Below are 15,936 nucleotides of genomic sequence, written 5' to 3'. Positions count from 1 at the left end.
CTCTCGGGTCGGAGGTGGTGTGTTGGGGGTGTGTGACGTTGTTTTGAGTGTTTGGGGATACGCCCTGCGCCTGTGGTACACCCCGCAGTTTGAGAAACTTCAGACCCAGCCGTGACCACGTAAGTCCTGGGAGCTCCACACCAGGTAACTGGTTCTAGATGGTCATGGAGGGCCAGGAACTGGAGCTGGGCTCAGTCCCTGCCCCTTCACTCTGGGATCAACCTTTTCCTGAAGTTGTCACACATGGATTTCTCCTTTCATCTCCCTCCCCCTCACCAAATAAATAAATAAATAAATAAAAATAAAAATCTTCCTTTTTCTATAAATCCAGGTCTTAATCTTCACTAGTTCCAGGGACTTAAGCAGGAGGTAAATATTTCTGCCACAATGAAGCAATGACGATTTGAAAATCGGACCAGGCCAGGGTGTCATTCTGGAGCTCTGGAGACCGCAGGATCACGAGCTCCCAGCCAGCTTGGGCGGCAACAGGGAGAACTAGTCTCCTACAAGACAAACAAACAATGCCTTCCTTCATGGGTGGCCTTTCTAAGCAGGCTTGGGCTGGGAAAGCAGTTGTTTTTCTGCTTAGGAGACCCAGGGGCCTTGAAGCTCCAGCCAGCTTTCCTCAAGTGTGAGGACTTTCCCTGAGCCATAAACACACCTGAGCTCCTCCTCCCACTGGCCTGCTCACGTGAGCCACGAGACTGGCTCCAAGTGACGGCCCTAGTCAGACTTTCAATGCAGACAAGAAGTTAACATCTTTTTTTTTTTTTTTTTTTTTTGCCAGTACCTGCACTTGAATTCAGGCCCTTCCCTTGCTCAAGGCTGGTGCTCTGCCAACATGAGCTACATACACCTCCACTGCCAGTTTTGTGCTGGTTAATTGGAGATAAGAGCCTCTTGGATTTGTCTTATTTGGCTGGCTTTGAACTGTGATCCTCACATCTCAGCCTCCTAAGTAGCTAGAATTACAGGCCTGGGCCATTAGCGCCCACCTGGAAATTGTGTTTTGTGGCAGGCTCTTTCTTTTTTTCTTTCTTTCTTTCACAGTCCTGGGCTTGGACTCAGGGCTTGAGCACTGTCCTTGGGTTTTCTCTAGACAAGAGCTCCACCACTTGAGCCACAGCACCACTTCCAGTTTTTTTTTTTTTTTTTTTTTTTTTTTTTTTTTATTTATTTGCCAGTCCTGGGCTTAAGCTCAGGGCCTGAGCACTGTCCTTGGATTTTTCTCAAAGCTAGAACTTTACCACTTGAGCCTTAGCACCACTTCTGGCTTTTTCTAAGTATGTGGTACCAAGGAATGGAACCCGGGTCTTCGTGCATGCTAGGCAGGCACTCTACCACTAGGCCAAACTCCTGGCCCTTGTTTTGTTTTTTAATCTCTTTTTTCCCCCCTATATATTTGGTACCGAGGAATCAAACCTGGGTCTTCGTGCATGCTAGGCAAGCACTCTACCACTAGGCCAAACTCCTGGGCCCCTTTTTCTGTGTTTACTGGAGATAAAAATCTCCCATGGGCAGGGAATTTGGCCTAGTAGCAGAGTGCTTGCCTAGCATGCATGAAGACTTCGGTACCACATATATAGAAAAAAAGCCAGATGTGGTGCTGGGGCTCAAGTGGTAGAGCTCTAGCCTTGGGAAAGTCCAAGGACAGTGAGTGCTCAGGCCCTGAGCTCAAGCCTAGGACTGGAAAAAAAAAAATCTCCCAGATTTGGGCCAGGAGTTTGGCCTAGTGGTAGAGTGCTTGCCTAGCATGCATGAAGACCCAGGTTCGATTCCTTGGTACCACATATATGGAAAATCCAGAAGTGGTGCTCTGGCTCAAGTGTAGATTGCTAGCCTTGAAAGCCCAAAGACAGTGCTCAGGCCCTGCATTCAAGCGCCAGGACTGGTAAAAAACAAGACAATGATTTAAAAGAATCTCCTATACATTCCTGCTCGGGCTGCCTTCGAAGCATGATCCTCTGATCTGAAGCTCTTGAGTAGCTAGGATGACAGGCATGAGTCACTGGTGCTGCAGGCAGTTTCTTCTGACTCATGCATTACACCATTTTTATTACCCCCTGCAACAAAACAGCCCTTGTGACACTGGACAGTAGGGGAAAAGGGCCCAAACCAGATAGTCCGGTAGACTTTATCAGAATCAGAAAGTCAAATGGGCGAGTGGGGATCATAATGGGGGGGGTGGCTGCAGTGTGGAATGAGATGAGGGTGGGGGAAGCTTATCCTGAGTGACACCTGCAGCCGAGGAGGGAGCCATGTACAAATGTGAAGGACAGCAGGAATCGAGGCAGAGGGCTCTGCATGTGCAAAGGCCCTGAAGGCAGGAGGGAGGCTGCATGTTGCTGGGATGGCGAGGTAACCAGGGTAGAGAGAGGACAGCGTGTGGATGGGGAGATTGGAAGCCCAGGGTGGGGACTGAGACAGACGAAATGACGGCTAAGATCACACAGCTCAAAGTTCCGGGGGGAGATAAGCCTGGGAGCCTTTACCACAAGTGGCCATCAAAAAAATCACAATGTCCAGCTGAGGTGCCGGCAGCTCACACTTGTAGTCCTAGCTACTTAGAGAGGCTGAGATTGGAGGGTGGGGGTTCAAAGACAGCCTGAGCAGGAAGGTCCAGAGGACTCTTAATTAAACTCCCGCCTGTTGACCAGGAAAAAGCTGGAAGTGGAGCTGTGGCTCCCAGCGGCCACTAGATGGCGGCCGGGTCCCGTATTACTCCATACCTAGCCCATGTATTTCTTCTCTGCCCTCTGACCCCTTTTGGCAAGTCCATTGACCACACCTTTCTCCATATCTTTAAGTCCCCCCACCCCCACCCCCGGGACCCACAAGTCTGCCCAGTCATTCAACAGTTATTAAGAACTTGCTGTATAGACACCCCTGGGAGGCAGACTTGGGGACTCAGAACACTGGCCTCAGCCAAACGCTCACACCTGTGATCCTAGCTACTCAAGAAGCTGGAATCTGAGGATCCCAGTTCAAAGCCAGCCCTGGGCAGGAAAGTCTGTGAGACTCTAATCTCCAATGAACCACCAGAAAATGAGAAATGGGGCTGGGACTCAAAGTGGTAGCGTGCCAGCCTTGAGCAAAATTGTTAAACGGCAACATCCACTGAGTTCAAACCCCACAACCCACAAAACACACACACACACACACACACTGGACTAGATCCAGTAGGATGGCACCCGTGAAGACTGGCCCAGTCATTTCAATAATTTGGGAGGGGGGCACTCTTTCTACGAAGTAAAATATTAGAAGATGAGTCCTGGTGACTCCCTCCTATAATCCTAGTTACAGAGGAGGCCGAGATCTGAAAATCAGGCCTTGGAGCCAACTGGGTCAGGAGAGTCTGTGAGGGTCTTCAACTAACAAAACCTGGACATGGAACTACGGCTCCAGAGGTGGAGCTCCAGGCTTGAGGAACACAGGAGATTGGGAGAGGCTGGGTGCAAGGCCATCTGGCTCAGTGAAGTTCATTCATTCTGAACGCATCTGTGAGGCTCCTGTGTGCCAGGGCTGGAACCAGAGCTCTGGACCTTGTGTGAGAAGGAAGAAAAGACAAGCATATACCAATCTCCTATATGAACCAGGGAGGGAAAAACAAACAACGGCGGGGCGGGGGAGTTGGGTAGTTAGCAGTTTTAAATGAGATGGACAAGGACAAAGGAGATCTGTTTGGCCACGTGGGCAAAACCCCAACCCCAGGCAGGCTTTGAGTTGTATGGTTCTCTAGGAGAGGCCAAGTGGCAGTTACAGCCTGTGCAAAGGCCCTGGGTCATGCTGTAGCCTGAGCTTTGGAGGAGCTGAATGGAGGCCTGTTTGGTGGAAACAGGATCAAGGGGCAGAGAGGGCAGAGGAGGCTGGGAGGGGTTGGGGTGGGGTTAGGTGTGCTGGGCCCTGTGAGCTGCAGGGAGGAGTTGGGCTTTGACCCTGAGAGAGGTGGGAGCTATGGAGGGCTGTGGGCAGAGGATGGGACCTGAGTTGTATCCCCATAACGCCTGGCCTAGAGAAGGAAATCAAAGTAGAGTCCCCCACCCAGGCTGGCACTGGACCAGCTAGCTGAGATGAGAGCACACAGCCAAGGCTCAAGCTCTAGGGCTCCATTGAAAATTCTGACACACACATGGGTAAATTTGTGTGTGTGTGTGTGTGTGTGTGTGTGTGTGTGTGTGTGTGTGTGTGTGTGTGCTGGCTTGAACTTGGGGCCTGGGTTCTGTCCTTTAGTGTTGAACACCCAAGACTACCACCTGAGCCACAGTGCCACTTCCGGCTTTTTCTGAATAGTTCATTGCAGATAAGAGTCCTGGGGACTTTCCAGCTCCAAGCTGGCTTCAAACTGTGACTTCAGCCCCTTGAGTAGCTGTGATGACAGGTATGAGCCATCAGCACCCAGCTAGGTCCTGTGGTTTCATGGAGTGACCCTGCCAGCCCTTGTCCAGTCTGTGTGGCCCGGTGGCCCCTAGCCACGTGACCTCTGGAGAAGACTGGGGGTTTTGTCCTTGAGGCCCTTGCACTGCGCGCGCGCAGGCGTGCACCCCGCAGGAAGTGTGCATGGGGGGTGGGTTAGCATGCAGCTGAGGCTGGCCCGCCCTCCGCCCTCCTGGCGCCAGCTGCCCGCTGCCCCCACCTTCACCCCCTGGGAGGCGGTGGCAGGACGGCCTGGGGGAGGGGCATGGCGCAGAGACCCCAGTGTGTGTGGGGGGGCAGGGCTCGGGTCCTCTTGTTCCGGCTGCTTCTCCCAGCCGTCCGCGTCCCCTTGGCTTAGGCCTTGCAAATGTCCCCCAAAGGACAAATGCCTGGAGTCAGCTGCCTGGGGCCTATCTCTGTGGGGACCCCTATAACTCCCTCTCTTGGGGCCTCCACGGGGCCTCCACATTCTCAGCCTTGTCAAGGTGGCCAGGCGGTGGCCCAGGGCTGAACAGCTGAGGGCCAGCAGCCAGGACACGCCAGGCGGGTCTGTCACATTGGTAGGCAAGGAACAAATTGTGCCTGGTGATCCTGGCTGTGCCTTTGTTCCCTGGATGGAGATGGGGGGGCTGTGATCCAGCCTCTTCCTCCCTCCCCCCAAATCAGGGGCTACCCCCTCTGAGTCTGGGGTATGAGAGATGGTTGGGGGTCTGGGGACCTTCTCAGGGTGTGGTGGCTGCTCTAGTCCTCAAGCCAGCAGAGGCTGCAGCTGGTGTAGTAGGCACACTGGTATTTTGGGAGTGGGAACAAAGGAGCAGGAGTCCCCCCAACCCAGCTGGGGGTGCAGGAAGTGGTGGCTCCAGCTGCCTCCTCCCGTTGGCCCACCTGGACGGGTGGTGGTTGCACAGGAAATGCTACCAACGCCCTCCCTGGTGGCCCACAGAGTCCAGAGGGGCCACAGTGGGCAGGAGAGGGTAAGGAACTGCTGTGGGGGTGCAGAGGAGGGCTGCCAAGTCAGAAGGAACTTTCCAGAAATGTACAAATTGGGACAGTGATGGTGATGGCAGTGATTCTGTGGGCTGGCCCTGTTAGTAAATCTGGGTGCCTGGGATGCTCCAGAGGGAGGAGTGGAATGGGTGAACCCCAGAAGCATGTGGGGAAATTGAGGCTCAGAGGAGCTGGCCTAGCCCAAAGACACACAGTAAGTACAGAATTTGAACTAGAACCCAGGCGCTGACAACTTGCACCTAGAATTCTAGCTTACTCAGGTGACTGAGACCTGAGGATGGGGGTTCGAAGCCAGCCCAAGCAGGACAACCTGTGAGATTCTTATGTCCAGTTAACCTCCAAAAAGCTGGAAATGGGGCTGTGGCTCAAGTGATAGAGCACAAGCCTTGTTAAAAAAAAAAAAAAACACTCAGAGCCAGACATGGAAGCTCACGCCTGTAATCCTAGCTACTCACGAGGCTGAGATATGAGATCTCGGTTCAAAGCCAGCCTGGGCATTAAAGTGTGTGAAACTTATCTCCAGTTAACCACTAGAAAACTGGAAATGGGGCTGTGGCTCAAATGGTAGGGTGGTAGCCTTGAGCTGAAGAGCTCAGGGACAATGCCCAGGCCCAGAGTTCAAGTCTCACCATAGACAAAAAATAACAACAAAAAACACCAGCAGCAAAAAACAAAAAAACACCCCAGGAACAGATCCCAGACCCCAAGTTCAAGCCCCAGAGCTGACACAAACAAGTAAACAAAAAGTAGAACTGGGAAGCTTATGGGTCCCATTTAGGAATGTCGCCTCATATCTGATCTCCACCAGGAAAGACTGGCTGTATTGTGATTTAAAGTTGTCACAACAAGGAAGCCATGGGGATGGAGTGGGAGGAGGCAGGGGATGCAGCCCAGTACCCTCCAGTGCCCAGAGTGCCTCACAGAGAATGGCCTGCCCTGAATGTATTCCTTCTGAGGTGGCTTTCATGTGGAAGCCCAGCATGGTAGCACAGTCCTGTAATCCCAGAACTTTGGAGCCACTTAGCATTCTAAGCTCTAGGCCAGCCTGGGCCACAGGGCAAGACTCTGCCTCATAGTATATATAAAAAAGGGCCAGGGGCCGGGAGTTTGGCCTAGTGGTTAAAGTGCTTGCCTAGCATGCATAAAGACCCGGGTTCGATTCCTCGGTACCACATACATAGAAAAAAGCCGGAAGTGGTGCTGAGGCTCAAGTGGTAGAGCTCTAGCCTTGAGAAAATCCAAGGACAGTGCTCAGGCCCTGAGCTCAAGCCCAGGACTGGCAAAAAAAAAAAAAAAAAAGGGCCAGGAGTGTGGCCTAGTGGTAGAGTACTTGCCTAGTATACACAAAGACCTGGGTTCGATTCCTCAGTACCACATATGTAGAAAAAGCCAGAAGTGGTGCTGTGGCTCAAGTGGTAGAGTTCTAGCCTTGAGAAAAAGTCCAAGGAGAGTGCTCAGACCCTGAGTTCAAGCCCCAGGACTGGCAAAAAAAAAAAAAAAATCACACACACACACACACACGCACACACACACAGCACAAAATGAAACAGCTAGTGACATGCTTCCGTTAATTACCAAAAAGGGGAGTCTCAGGAGAATACTGAGGCTGGAAAATTCCAGTCACCTTTTGATGTGTTCTCTGTCCTGCTTTGTACCACAGAGTGGGGCATAGAAAACTGTGTACCACTGGGAACATTTTGTGGTACCAGGGCTTGAACTCAGGCCCTACCTCTTTGTGTGTTTGTGTATATGTGTTTGTACCTGTACCACTTTAAATCCATGGCCTGAGTGCTGTCTCTTAGTTTTGTTTTGGTGAAAGCCGGCACTCTTACCACTTGAGTCACAGCTTTACTTCTGCCTTTTTTTTTTTTTGCCAGTTCTGGGGCCTTGAACTTGGGCACTGTCCCTGAGCTTCTTTTGCTCAAGGGTAGTACTTTACCACTTGAGTCACATTCCCAGACTTTCTTATTTTTTTTTTGGCCAGTCCTGGGACTTGAACTCAGGGCCTGAGCACTGTCGTTGGGCTTTCTCAAGGCTAGAGCTCCACCATTTGAGCCACAGCACTGCTTCTGACTTTTTATATGTATGTGGTACCGAGGAATCGAACCCAGGTCTTTGTGCATGCTAGGCAAAAGAATAAAAGGACAGGAAAGGAGAGAGGGAGGGAAGAAGCAGGAAGAGAAGGAAGGAAGGAGAAACAGGAATGAAGGAGGGAGGAAAGCAGGGAGGGAGAGGAGAAAAGACGAAGGGAAGGCAGGTAGGACAATCCACATCTCTGCATCCCCCCCCACAGCCCCAGTGTGTTGCCTTGCTCACACACGATGCCTTTTTGACTGTGGGTCTCACATCTGGACTCCCGCCCACTGTACCCCCACATGTGAGATGTCCTTTTCTAGTTAACCCAGGCAGCCGTGATAACCCGGGATGGTGGTGGCAGAGGTTGGGTCCTTCACTGGGAAATCATGGCACAGCCTGGAGTTCCCTCCTGGTGGTCTGTTCCTTTCAGAATCAAAGTTCCGGTAATCTAAACCCTAATCACCAACATGCACGGGAGTGAGTGAGGGTTGGGGTGGGTGGGGACCCTTTTGGGTGTCCCATGCCGGCAGAGGGAGGAACAGGGGAAGGTGGGGGATGTTTGGGGCCTTGTCTCACCGGCTCCTGGGCTCTTCTCCATACACATTTGCGTGATCAAGGCAGAGTTCTGGCCTTCCAGGGCATATGCTCAGCAATGTTTGGGGACACTGTGGGTGGGACAACATGCAGGACTGTCATCTTGTGAAACAAAGCCAGGGAGGTAACAGACCTCCCTAGGTCCTTCCTCCTCTGTCATGTCTACTTGACTGGGGCTGGGAGGGTCAGGGCTCCAATAGGATAAGTGGTGCCAGACAGGTGCTTGCTTGTTTTACTTGTGCCTGAGAAGGTCCAGGGCAAGATGAAGTTTTCTAGGCTGCCATCTTCCCCACAGGGAGACAGGGGATCCAGGGACCTCCCATGGCTAACAAGGAGGAAAAGGAGGAAGAGGAGGAAGGAAGGAAGGAAGGAAGGAAGGAAGGAAGGAAGGAAGGAAGGAAGGAAGGAAGGAAGGAAGGAAGGAAGGAAGGAAGGAAGGAAGGAAGGGAAATAAAGAAGCTAGACAGGAAATGGCTACTACTTTCTCATGTATCCCATTGGCTAGAACCAGTCACATGGCTTGCTCCAGCTCCAAGGGATTCTGGGAAATGTAGTTCAATCATGCCATGTGCTTCCTAAGACAGAATTGGCTTGAACAGAAAGGTTTTTTGTTTTGTTTTGTTGCCAGCTCTGGGATTTGAACTCAGGGCCTGCCCTCTGTCCCAGAGTTTCCTTTGTTCAAGGCTGTTGCTATAAAACTAGAGTCACATATCCACGTTGAGCTTTTTGTGGCTATTTAAAGACAGATAACAGTCTCGTGGACGTTTCTGCCCAGAATGGCTTTGTGATCCTCAGATTGTAACCTCCTGAGTGGAGAGCATTACAGATGTGAGCCACCACGTTGATTTTCTTTTCTTTTCTTTTCCATTGTGGGTCTTGAACTCTGGGCCTGGGCACCGACTGTGAGCTCTTCAGCACAAGGCTGATGCTTTACAACTTTGGGCCATATTGCCACCTCTGGATTTCTGGTGGTTCATTGGAGATAAGAGTCCCATGGACTTTCAAGCTGGAGCTGGCTTTGAACTGTGATCCTCTGATATCAGCCTCCTGAGTAGCTAGGAAGAGAGATATGAGCCACCGGGATCGTGCACGCATTCATTTTCAAACTATTCTTTCAAACATTCAGCCTCCATTTCATTTTTCAGATGTCCAACTATGGATGTCTAAAGAAATGAGCCATCACTGCGGCAATTTCAGGATCTAAGGTCAATGGAAGCTGTAGGCCCCATATAGCCTTGTAGGAAAAAGAAACCATTAAGATTGTGGTTTTAGCAGAGATCCAAACCGTGAACCGGGCTCAGGTGAGAGGAAGGAGGTGAAGGTGGGGTGGGGAGAAAGGAGGGAAGTGAGGAGGGCGTTTGGCAGAAGAGGAAATGCCGATCTGCGGGAGGTCAAGACAATTAGAAAGGGAACAGGAAGACGTTGAAAACTCTTCTTAGCAGAACAATGGAGGAGCCAAAACTGGGCCTTGTCTGTATAGAAAGAGAAAACAAAACACTGTTTTGCAACCCCGAGTCTAGCTACTGATTCAAGGTAGAATGGGGGCTGGGGTCTGCCCTAGTCTCCGGCTATGGAGTTATAAGAGATCAGATGGACCCCGGCTGACACCCTGTTTACTGGGTGTCACCAAGATGGCTGTGTGGCCCCAGCTCTTTCTCACAGAGGAGACCATAGACTAATACCTGAAATCTCAAAGCCCCAAACCCGATCATGCACCCCCAATCACGACATACTGAGACTTGAGGACAGACTATGGAACAAGTGGATTCTGAGTTGGTCTCCTTAGCCCCCTTCTCCAAAATAAAACTAAACTCTCCAACCAAAAGATATAAGTCCTGGAATCGTTCTATGGAACGGTACAATCGGCCGCATGAACGTCTGCGGACAAAAGGTGCAACCGACGGCCAATGAGTGCCAGTGCCGCAGAGCTAGCCGCGCTCCATCCTGGATCCACAGCCCACAGACCTCAAAGTGAATGCCTGGAATCGGTCTAAAAGCACCGGGTAGTTGTGGTAGTGTTCTTCCTTTCTGTACCCCAGGCTGGAAGAGAACCGGACATGGGCTTTATGGCTGAAAAATTATGGAGAATAACAGAGGTTATTCCCATTCGAAAATAACAAAAGCCGGAAGGCTTCTTGGAGGAAGCGGCAACTCAAGACACACTATTGAAATCAAATGAAGTGAGATCATCCCCTGTTGGGGTGCAAGGACAGTTCAGACAGGCCTGGGGTGCTTGGAGGACACCTAGTTGGGACGTTAGCACATTCAGCGTGTCTGAGTCACGCTGGGCCAGGAAGTAGCCGTAGAATCCCACAACTGGAATCTACATCTTTTTTTGGTTAGTCATGGGCCTAAGCGCTGCCCTGAGCTCTTCAGCTCCAGGCCATTGCCCTTTCTCTTGAGCCACAGTACCACTTCAGTTTTCTGGTGGTTAACTGGAGATGAGTTTTTTTTTTTTTTTTTTTTTTTTTTTTTTGCCAGTCCTGGGCTTGAGCTCAGTCACTGAGCTCTGTCCTTGGGCTTTCTCAAGACTAGAGCTCTACCACTTGAGCCTTAGCACCACTTCTATGTATGTGATGCCGAGGAATTGAACCCGGGTCTTCGTGCATGCTAGGCAAGCACTCTACCGCTAGGCCAAACTCCCGGCCCCCAATGGACTTTCATGCCCAGGCTTGCTTTGAACCGTGATCCTCAGAGCTACAGACTCTGATCTATACAACAAAGCCAGACTGGCATGTGGGACTGGCATGCACGTGCGTGTCCTTACACACACACACACACACACACACACACAGTCTCATGGACCCTTCAGCCTGGGGATGGCTTTGAACCCTGATCCTCAGATTGCAATCCCCTGAATTGCCCAGGATGACAGACATGCACCATCACGGCTGGCTGCATAATCATCTCCCCCCAGGTGGGGAGATAAGGAGGTAATACGATCCTTCCCCCACTCTCTCCCCCTCCCAATCCCCCCCCCATCAAGGAGTTCGATTGGGTAGAGTGAGAATAAGCTTTTAATATTTAGACGTTTGGGCACTTATTTCAGATAGTCCTGGCTCATGGAGTCCTGGCAGCCACTGGGATCAGAGGGGGCGCTGATGATGGTGAGGGGAACCTTTGCCTTGATGTTCGTGAGGGACCAGGGCAAGTGGACGGTGACCACAAGCTCGTAGCGCGTGGCCATCATCTCGGGGTGCTGGGCGTCACTGCTGAGGGACAGCACGAGGGGCAGGGTGAAGGTGCTTACCACCTTGGTGGTGTCGAAGGCGGTGATATGCGTGTTGGCTTCCTGGCGCAGGAGCTCGCTGCTGTCCGAGCGGCTGCGGTGCTCAGCCGAGGGCGTGAAGCCCTGGTACTGCACGTGGGCATACAGAGCGAAGACCACGGTCTTGATGCACTTGTTGGTCTGGTTGTGGATCTCGCTGGTGAAGACGACCTTCTCGCCCGGGACGAACGTGTCCTTGTCCATCTGTACCAGCAGGCAGATGGTACCCTGGCTGCAGCAATTGTATGAGATCTTCTTCTCTACTTCCACAAACAGGGGGTTCTGGAAAACCATGAGGGTGGGAGTGGGGCTTGAACTCTGGTCCTGGGTTCTGACATTCTACCCCTTGAACCACAACACTACTTCTGGTTTTCTGGTGGTTCATTGGAGATAAGAATCTCACAGTCTTTCCTGCCCAAGATAGCTTTGAACTGCAATCCTCAGACCTCAGTCTCCTGGGTAGCTAGGATTACAGGTGTGAGCCACGGAGCTTGGCTCACTGTTGGTTGGTGGTGATGAGGGTCTTACATATTTCTTGTCTGGCTGTTTTTTTTCTCCTGTGATCTTCAGATCTCAGCCTCCTGAGTAGCTAGGATGACAAGCAGGCACATCAACATCTGGCTAACACTTCTATTCTTGCCATGTTCTGACATCATGGAAGTGTTCTAAGGAGCATCTGGAATGCACACCTGTGCTTTAAGCATCAGAAATGGTCCAGAGCAGGGTCTAAAGGGTCTGAAAGCTCCATTCCTTCCTTTCCTTCCCCTTCCTCTCCCCTCCTCCTCTTCTTTCCTCCCCTTTGTCCTTCCATCCCTCTCTCAGATCCTCTCACATCCACTGCTCCCTTCCCTCTCTGATTTCATGGGGACTCAGAGAGAGAGGGGGGCGGGTCATGGTGCTCAGCCAAGCAACAGGATGGAACCCAGGTCTGCAGACCTCTGGGTTCTTCTTGAAACTTCCACCCTTGGAAGACTGGCTCTTCCCATTGAAAACACATATGATCTTTGTAACCCAGACAATGGAACTGGTATGTCATCTTTGTTGTTGTTTTATTTTGTTTTAATTGGTTCCAGGGCTAAAACTCAGGGTCTGGGCACTGTCCCTGAACTCCTTTTTGCTCAACGTTAGTGCTCTACAACTTGAGCCACAGCTTCACTTCCCGTTTTCTGGTGGTCTGATAAGTCTGCCCAGGTTGGCTTCAAACAGCCGTTCCCAGATCTCAGCCTTCTATGTAGCTGGGATTACAGGAATGAACCACCAGCACCTGGCCTGTGCCTGTGGGGCTTTCTTTTGATGTTGACTTACTGAAGGATCCCCAGGCCCAGGTCCTGTGGACTCTGAGCAGGGTCATTCTCAGAGGCCCTATGTCCTCTGGTCCACTAGGTGCCCTTCCCTTCTCTTCTCTGGATAGGCCACCTGGCTAGCAAGAGCAAGGTCCTGAGACCAAATCTCCAGTAATATTGCTCACACTTGTAATCCTAGCTACTCAGGAGGCTGAGATCTGAGGATCAAGGTTCAAAGCCAGACTAGGCACAAAAGAACCTTTTTTTTTTGTCAGTCCTGGGCTTGAGCTCAGGGCCTGAGCACTGTTCTTGGATTTTTCTCAAGGCTAGAGCTCTACCATTTGAGCCTCAGCACCATTTCTGGCCTTTTTTCTATGTATGTGGTACTGAGGAATTGAACCTAGGTCTTTGTGCATGCTAGGAAAGCACTCTACCACTAGGCCAGACTCCCAGCCAAAAAAGCTGAGACTCTTATCTCCAATTAATCACTTGAAAGTGGGAAGTGGAGCTTGGCTCCAGGGTAGGGTGGTAGCCTTGAGCTGAAGAGCTCAGGGACAACACCCAGGCCCAGGCTAGTTCAAGCCCCATCTCTCTCTCTCTCTCTCTCTCTCTCTCTCTCTCTCTCTCTCTCTCTCTCTCTCTCTCTCTCTCTTTCTCTCTCTCTCCCTCCCTCCCCAGTAAAATACGTGAAGTTCCCCTGAGGGACTTTTGGGGTGATGGAGGGCAATCTGAGACCATCCCTGCCTCAATGGTCTAGACTGGCATCTAGAGATAATAGCACCCCACATGGTCACAATGCGACCAAGAGGAGAACCACTGACTGAGGCCTTTGTGCCTCTGTGAAATGGCTAGGCCCTGGGGCACTGCCAAACCCTAAACCTTTCTTGTCCTGGCATACCTTTAGTTCTTTGGGCCTGGAAAGAGAAAACTACCTCCAAGCCCTCCACTCTACCCGCCCCCCAAGAGCCACCAAGAAGCTCCTCTAGGAGTACCTGGACTGCCCTTTGTCGGCGGAGGTCCGAAGTCCCTTGAACCAATAAATAGACCCTCTTCTTAGCTAAGATGTGCTCCCGGCCCGTGCAGGAGGCTTGCACAAAGTAGAAGATGTGGCCGATTTTACTGGAGAAGGTGGAAGGGAGCCTGGGAGGTAAGTTCAAATGGAAGTTGAAGGTGTGGCTTCCTGCCTTTAACCAGTTATCTGTAAGCAAAACACAATTGTCCATCAGGGGTTTTGCAGTCCTGCCTCTCCCCTCCTATACTCTGTGTGTGTGTGTGTGTGTGTGTGTGTGTGTGTGTGTGTGTGTGTGTGTGTGTGTGTGCTTTGTTTTTGTTTTTTTTCTCCAGGCTAGTGTTCTGCCACTAGTGCCATAGTCCCACTTCCAGCTTTTAAAATTATTTTTTCATTTTTTTTGCCAGTCCTGGGGCTTGAACTCAGGGCCTGAACACTGTCCCTGGGCTTTCTCAAGGCTAGAGCTCTACTACTTGAGCCATAGCATCATATCCACCTTTTTTTCTGTATATGTGGTACTAAGGAATTGAACCCAGCTTTTCATGCATGCTAGGCAAGCACTCTACCAGTAGGCCAAAAAAATCCCTGGCCCCCATTTTCAGCTTTTTGGTGGTTTGTTGGCAATGAAGGTCTCATGGACTTTTCTGCTGTGGATGGCCTTGAATCAAGATCCTTAGATCTCAGCCTCCTTAGTAACTAGGATTACAGGTGTGAGCCACTGTGCCCAGCTCTTGGCTATTTGGACATGAAGATGGATGGACTGGCACCTGCCATGGATTCTCCCTATCGCTGTGTGAACTTGCACACCCCAGCTGTGGACCTGAGAAAATGCAAGTTGGGGACCATCAGATGTGTTCTGAGTACCTATGCCATTGTGTGTGTGTTTGTGTGTGTGTGTGTGTGTGTGTGTGTGTGCAAGTCCTGGGGCTTGAACTCAGGGTCTGGGTCCTGTTCCTGAGCTTTTTCACTCAAGACTAGCAGCGCTCTACTACTTGAGCCACAGTTCCACTGCTGGCATTTTTGCAGCTCATTGAATATGAGTCTCCTGGACTTTCTGCCCAGGTTGGCTTTGAACCTTGATCCTTAGATCTCAAGCCTCCTGAGTAACTAGGATTACAGGAGTGTAAGCACAGTCACCCAACAATAAAGATTTCTTAGAGTACACCCCCCCTCCCCCGCCCCAAGTCAGTTACTCCAGACCATCATTTTCCACAGTTGACTTGGGACCTGCTCATCTGGGAAGGATTCCTGTGTTTGTTGTGTCTTGTGATTTTTGTGTGGTGTGGATTTCCCGCTCATTATTCTATATCTCCTGCCAAGACCCCATTCCATGCCCCCACTTCTTGCCTTCCACGTGGAATGTCTTGGTCTTGTGCACATAATCTGCCTTATTGTTGCAAATAACATCTCTGCTATAATCCCGGGATGCCCCGATCTCCTCGTTCCACTCCACGTAGCCCCGGCCCACAAGTTCCACCTTCACAATGGGGTCCACCAGGGTACTGTTAAGGGTGAGAAGCACCTGCCCGTCTATGCTGGAGCCAGCCAGATAGACCGCGTCCTTGGGGAGTAGTATATCGATGGACTTCACCACAGGCATGGGGGGTTGGGCTGATGGAAAAACATCCTCCCCCTCTCCCCAGGCCATGGAGATTCTGGTCCCCCTTGCACCCTGTGGTGAGGTCACCTTGTCTCTGTGACATCACTCCACATAGGATTCCGCCAAGGAGAGGGAGACTCAACTCTCTCCCCACTGCCCCCTCCCCCCTTCCCCTGCCATGGCTGGGAGGGAAGGCAAAGCCCAGCTCTGTGGCTTATGGCCCGTTATCCTAACTACTCAGGAGGCTGAGATTTGAGGATCCCAGTTCAAAACCAGCCCAGGCAAGAAAAGTCCTTTATCTCCAATTAACCAGTGAAAAGCTGGAAGGGAGCTGTGACTCAAGTGGTGGAGTGCCAGCCTTGAGCAAAAATAGTTCAGGGACGGTGTCTAAGCCCTAAATTCAAATGTCAAGACTGGTATGCCCACATGGACACGTATGCATGTGTGCACACACACACACACACACACAGCACAGTTCCCTCTCCTGAATGGCATGTCTGTTGCCTCAATTGGGGTTACATGCAGAAAACTATTTTCCTGTGAAAAACTTTAAGCTAGGCACTGGTGGCTCACGCCTGTAATCCTCCCTACTGAGGACGCTGAGATCTGAGGATCTCATACCAGCCAGGGTATGAAAGTCCCATGAGACATATTTCCAATTAACCACCAGAAAACCAGGAGTGGA

The 15,936-nt window shown here is 51.1% G+C and overlaps 1 protein-coding gene across 1 annotated transcript; it reads right to left on the bottom strand.

The window, feature by feature from the left end:
- Positions 1–11,090: 11,090 nt before the first annotated feature.
- On the bottom strand, positions 11,091–15,333 carry Arrdc5 (arrestin domain containing 5). The gene is made up of 3 exons (XM_090329011.1): positions 14,999–15,333; positions 13,635–13,840; positions 11,091–11,641 (listed from the first exon to the last, which is right to left on the bottom strand). Exons 1-3 carry the CDS (start codon positions 15,297–15,299, stop codon positions 11,132–11,134), a joined length of 1,017 nt encoding a protein of 338 aa, XP_090185137.1. The 5' UTR covers positions 15,300–15,333; the 3' UTR covers positions 11,091–11,131.
- Positions 15,334–15,936: the final 603 nt, after the last annotated feature.

The sequence above is a fragment of the Megascapheus bottae genome, chromosome 1 (genome assembly GCF_031878675.1).
Source record: "Megascapheus bottae isolate mThoBot1 chromosome 1, mThoBot2.hap1, whole genome shotgun sequence".
NCBI lineage: Eukaryota > Metazoa > Chordata > Mammalia > Rodentia > Geomyidae > Megascapheus > Megascapheus bottae.
This window is presented reverse-complemented; position numbering and strand designations above follow the sequence as displayed.

Excerpts from the sequence above, each read along its gene's own strand:
- Arrdc5 (XM_090329011.1), bottom strand. The coding sequence starts at position 15,299 with ATGGCCTGGGGAGAGGGGGAGGATGTTTTTCCATCAGCCCAACCCCCC. Across the intron at positions 13,841-14,998 it reads CAAGACATTCCACGTGGAAG|ATAACTGGTTAAAGGCAGGA; the intron begins GCAAGAAGTGGG and ends TTTTGCTTACAG. Across the intron at positions 11,642-13,634 it reads GCCGACAAAGGGCAGTCCAG|AACCCCCTGTTTGTGGAAGT; the intron begins GTACTCCTAGAG and ends ATGGTTTTCCAG.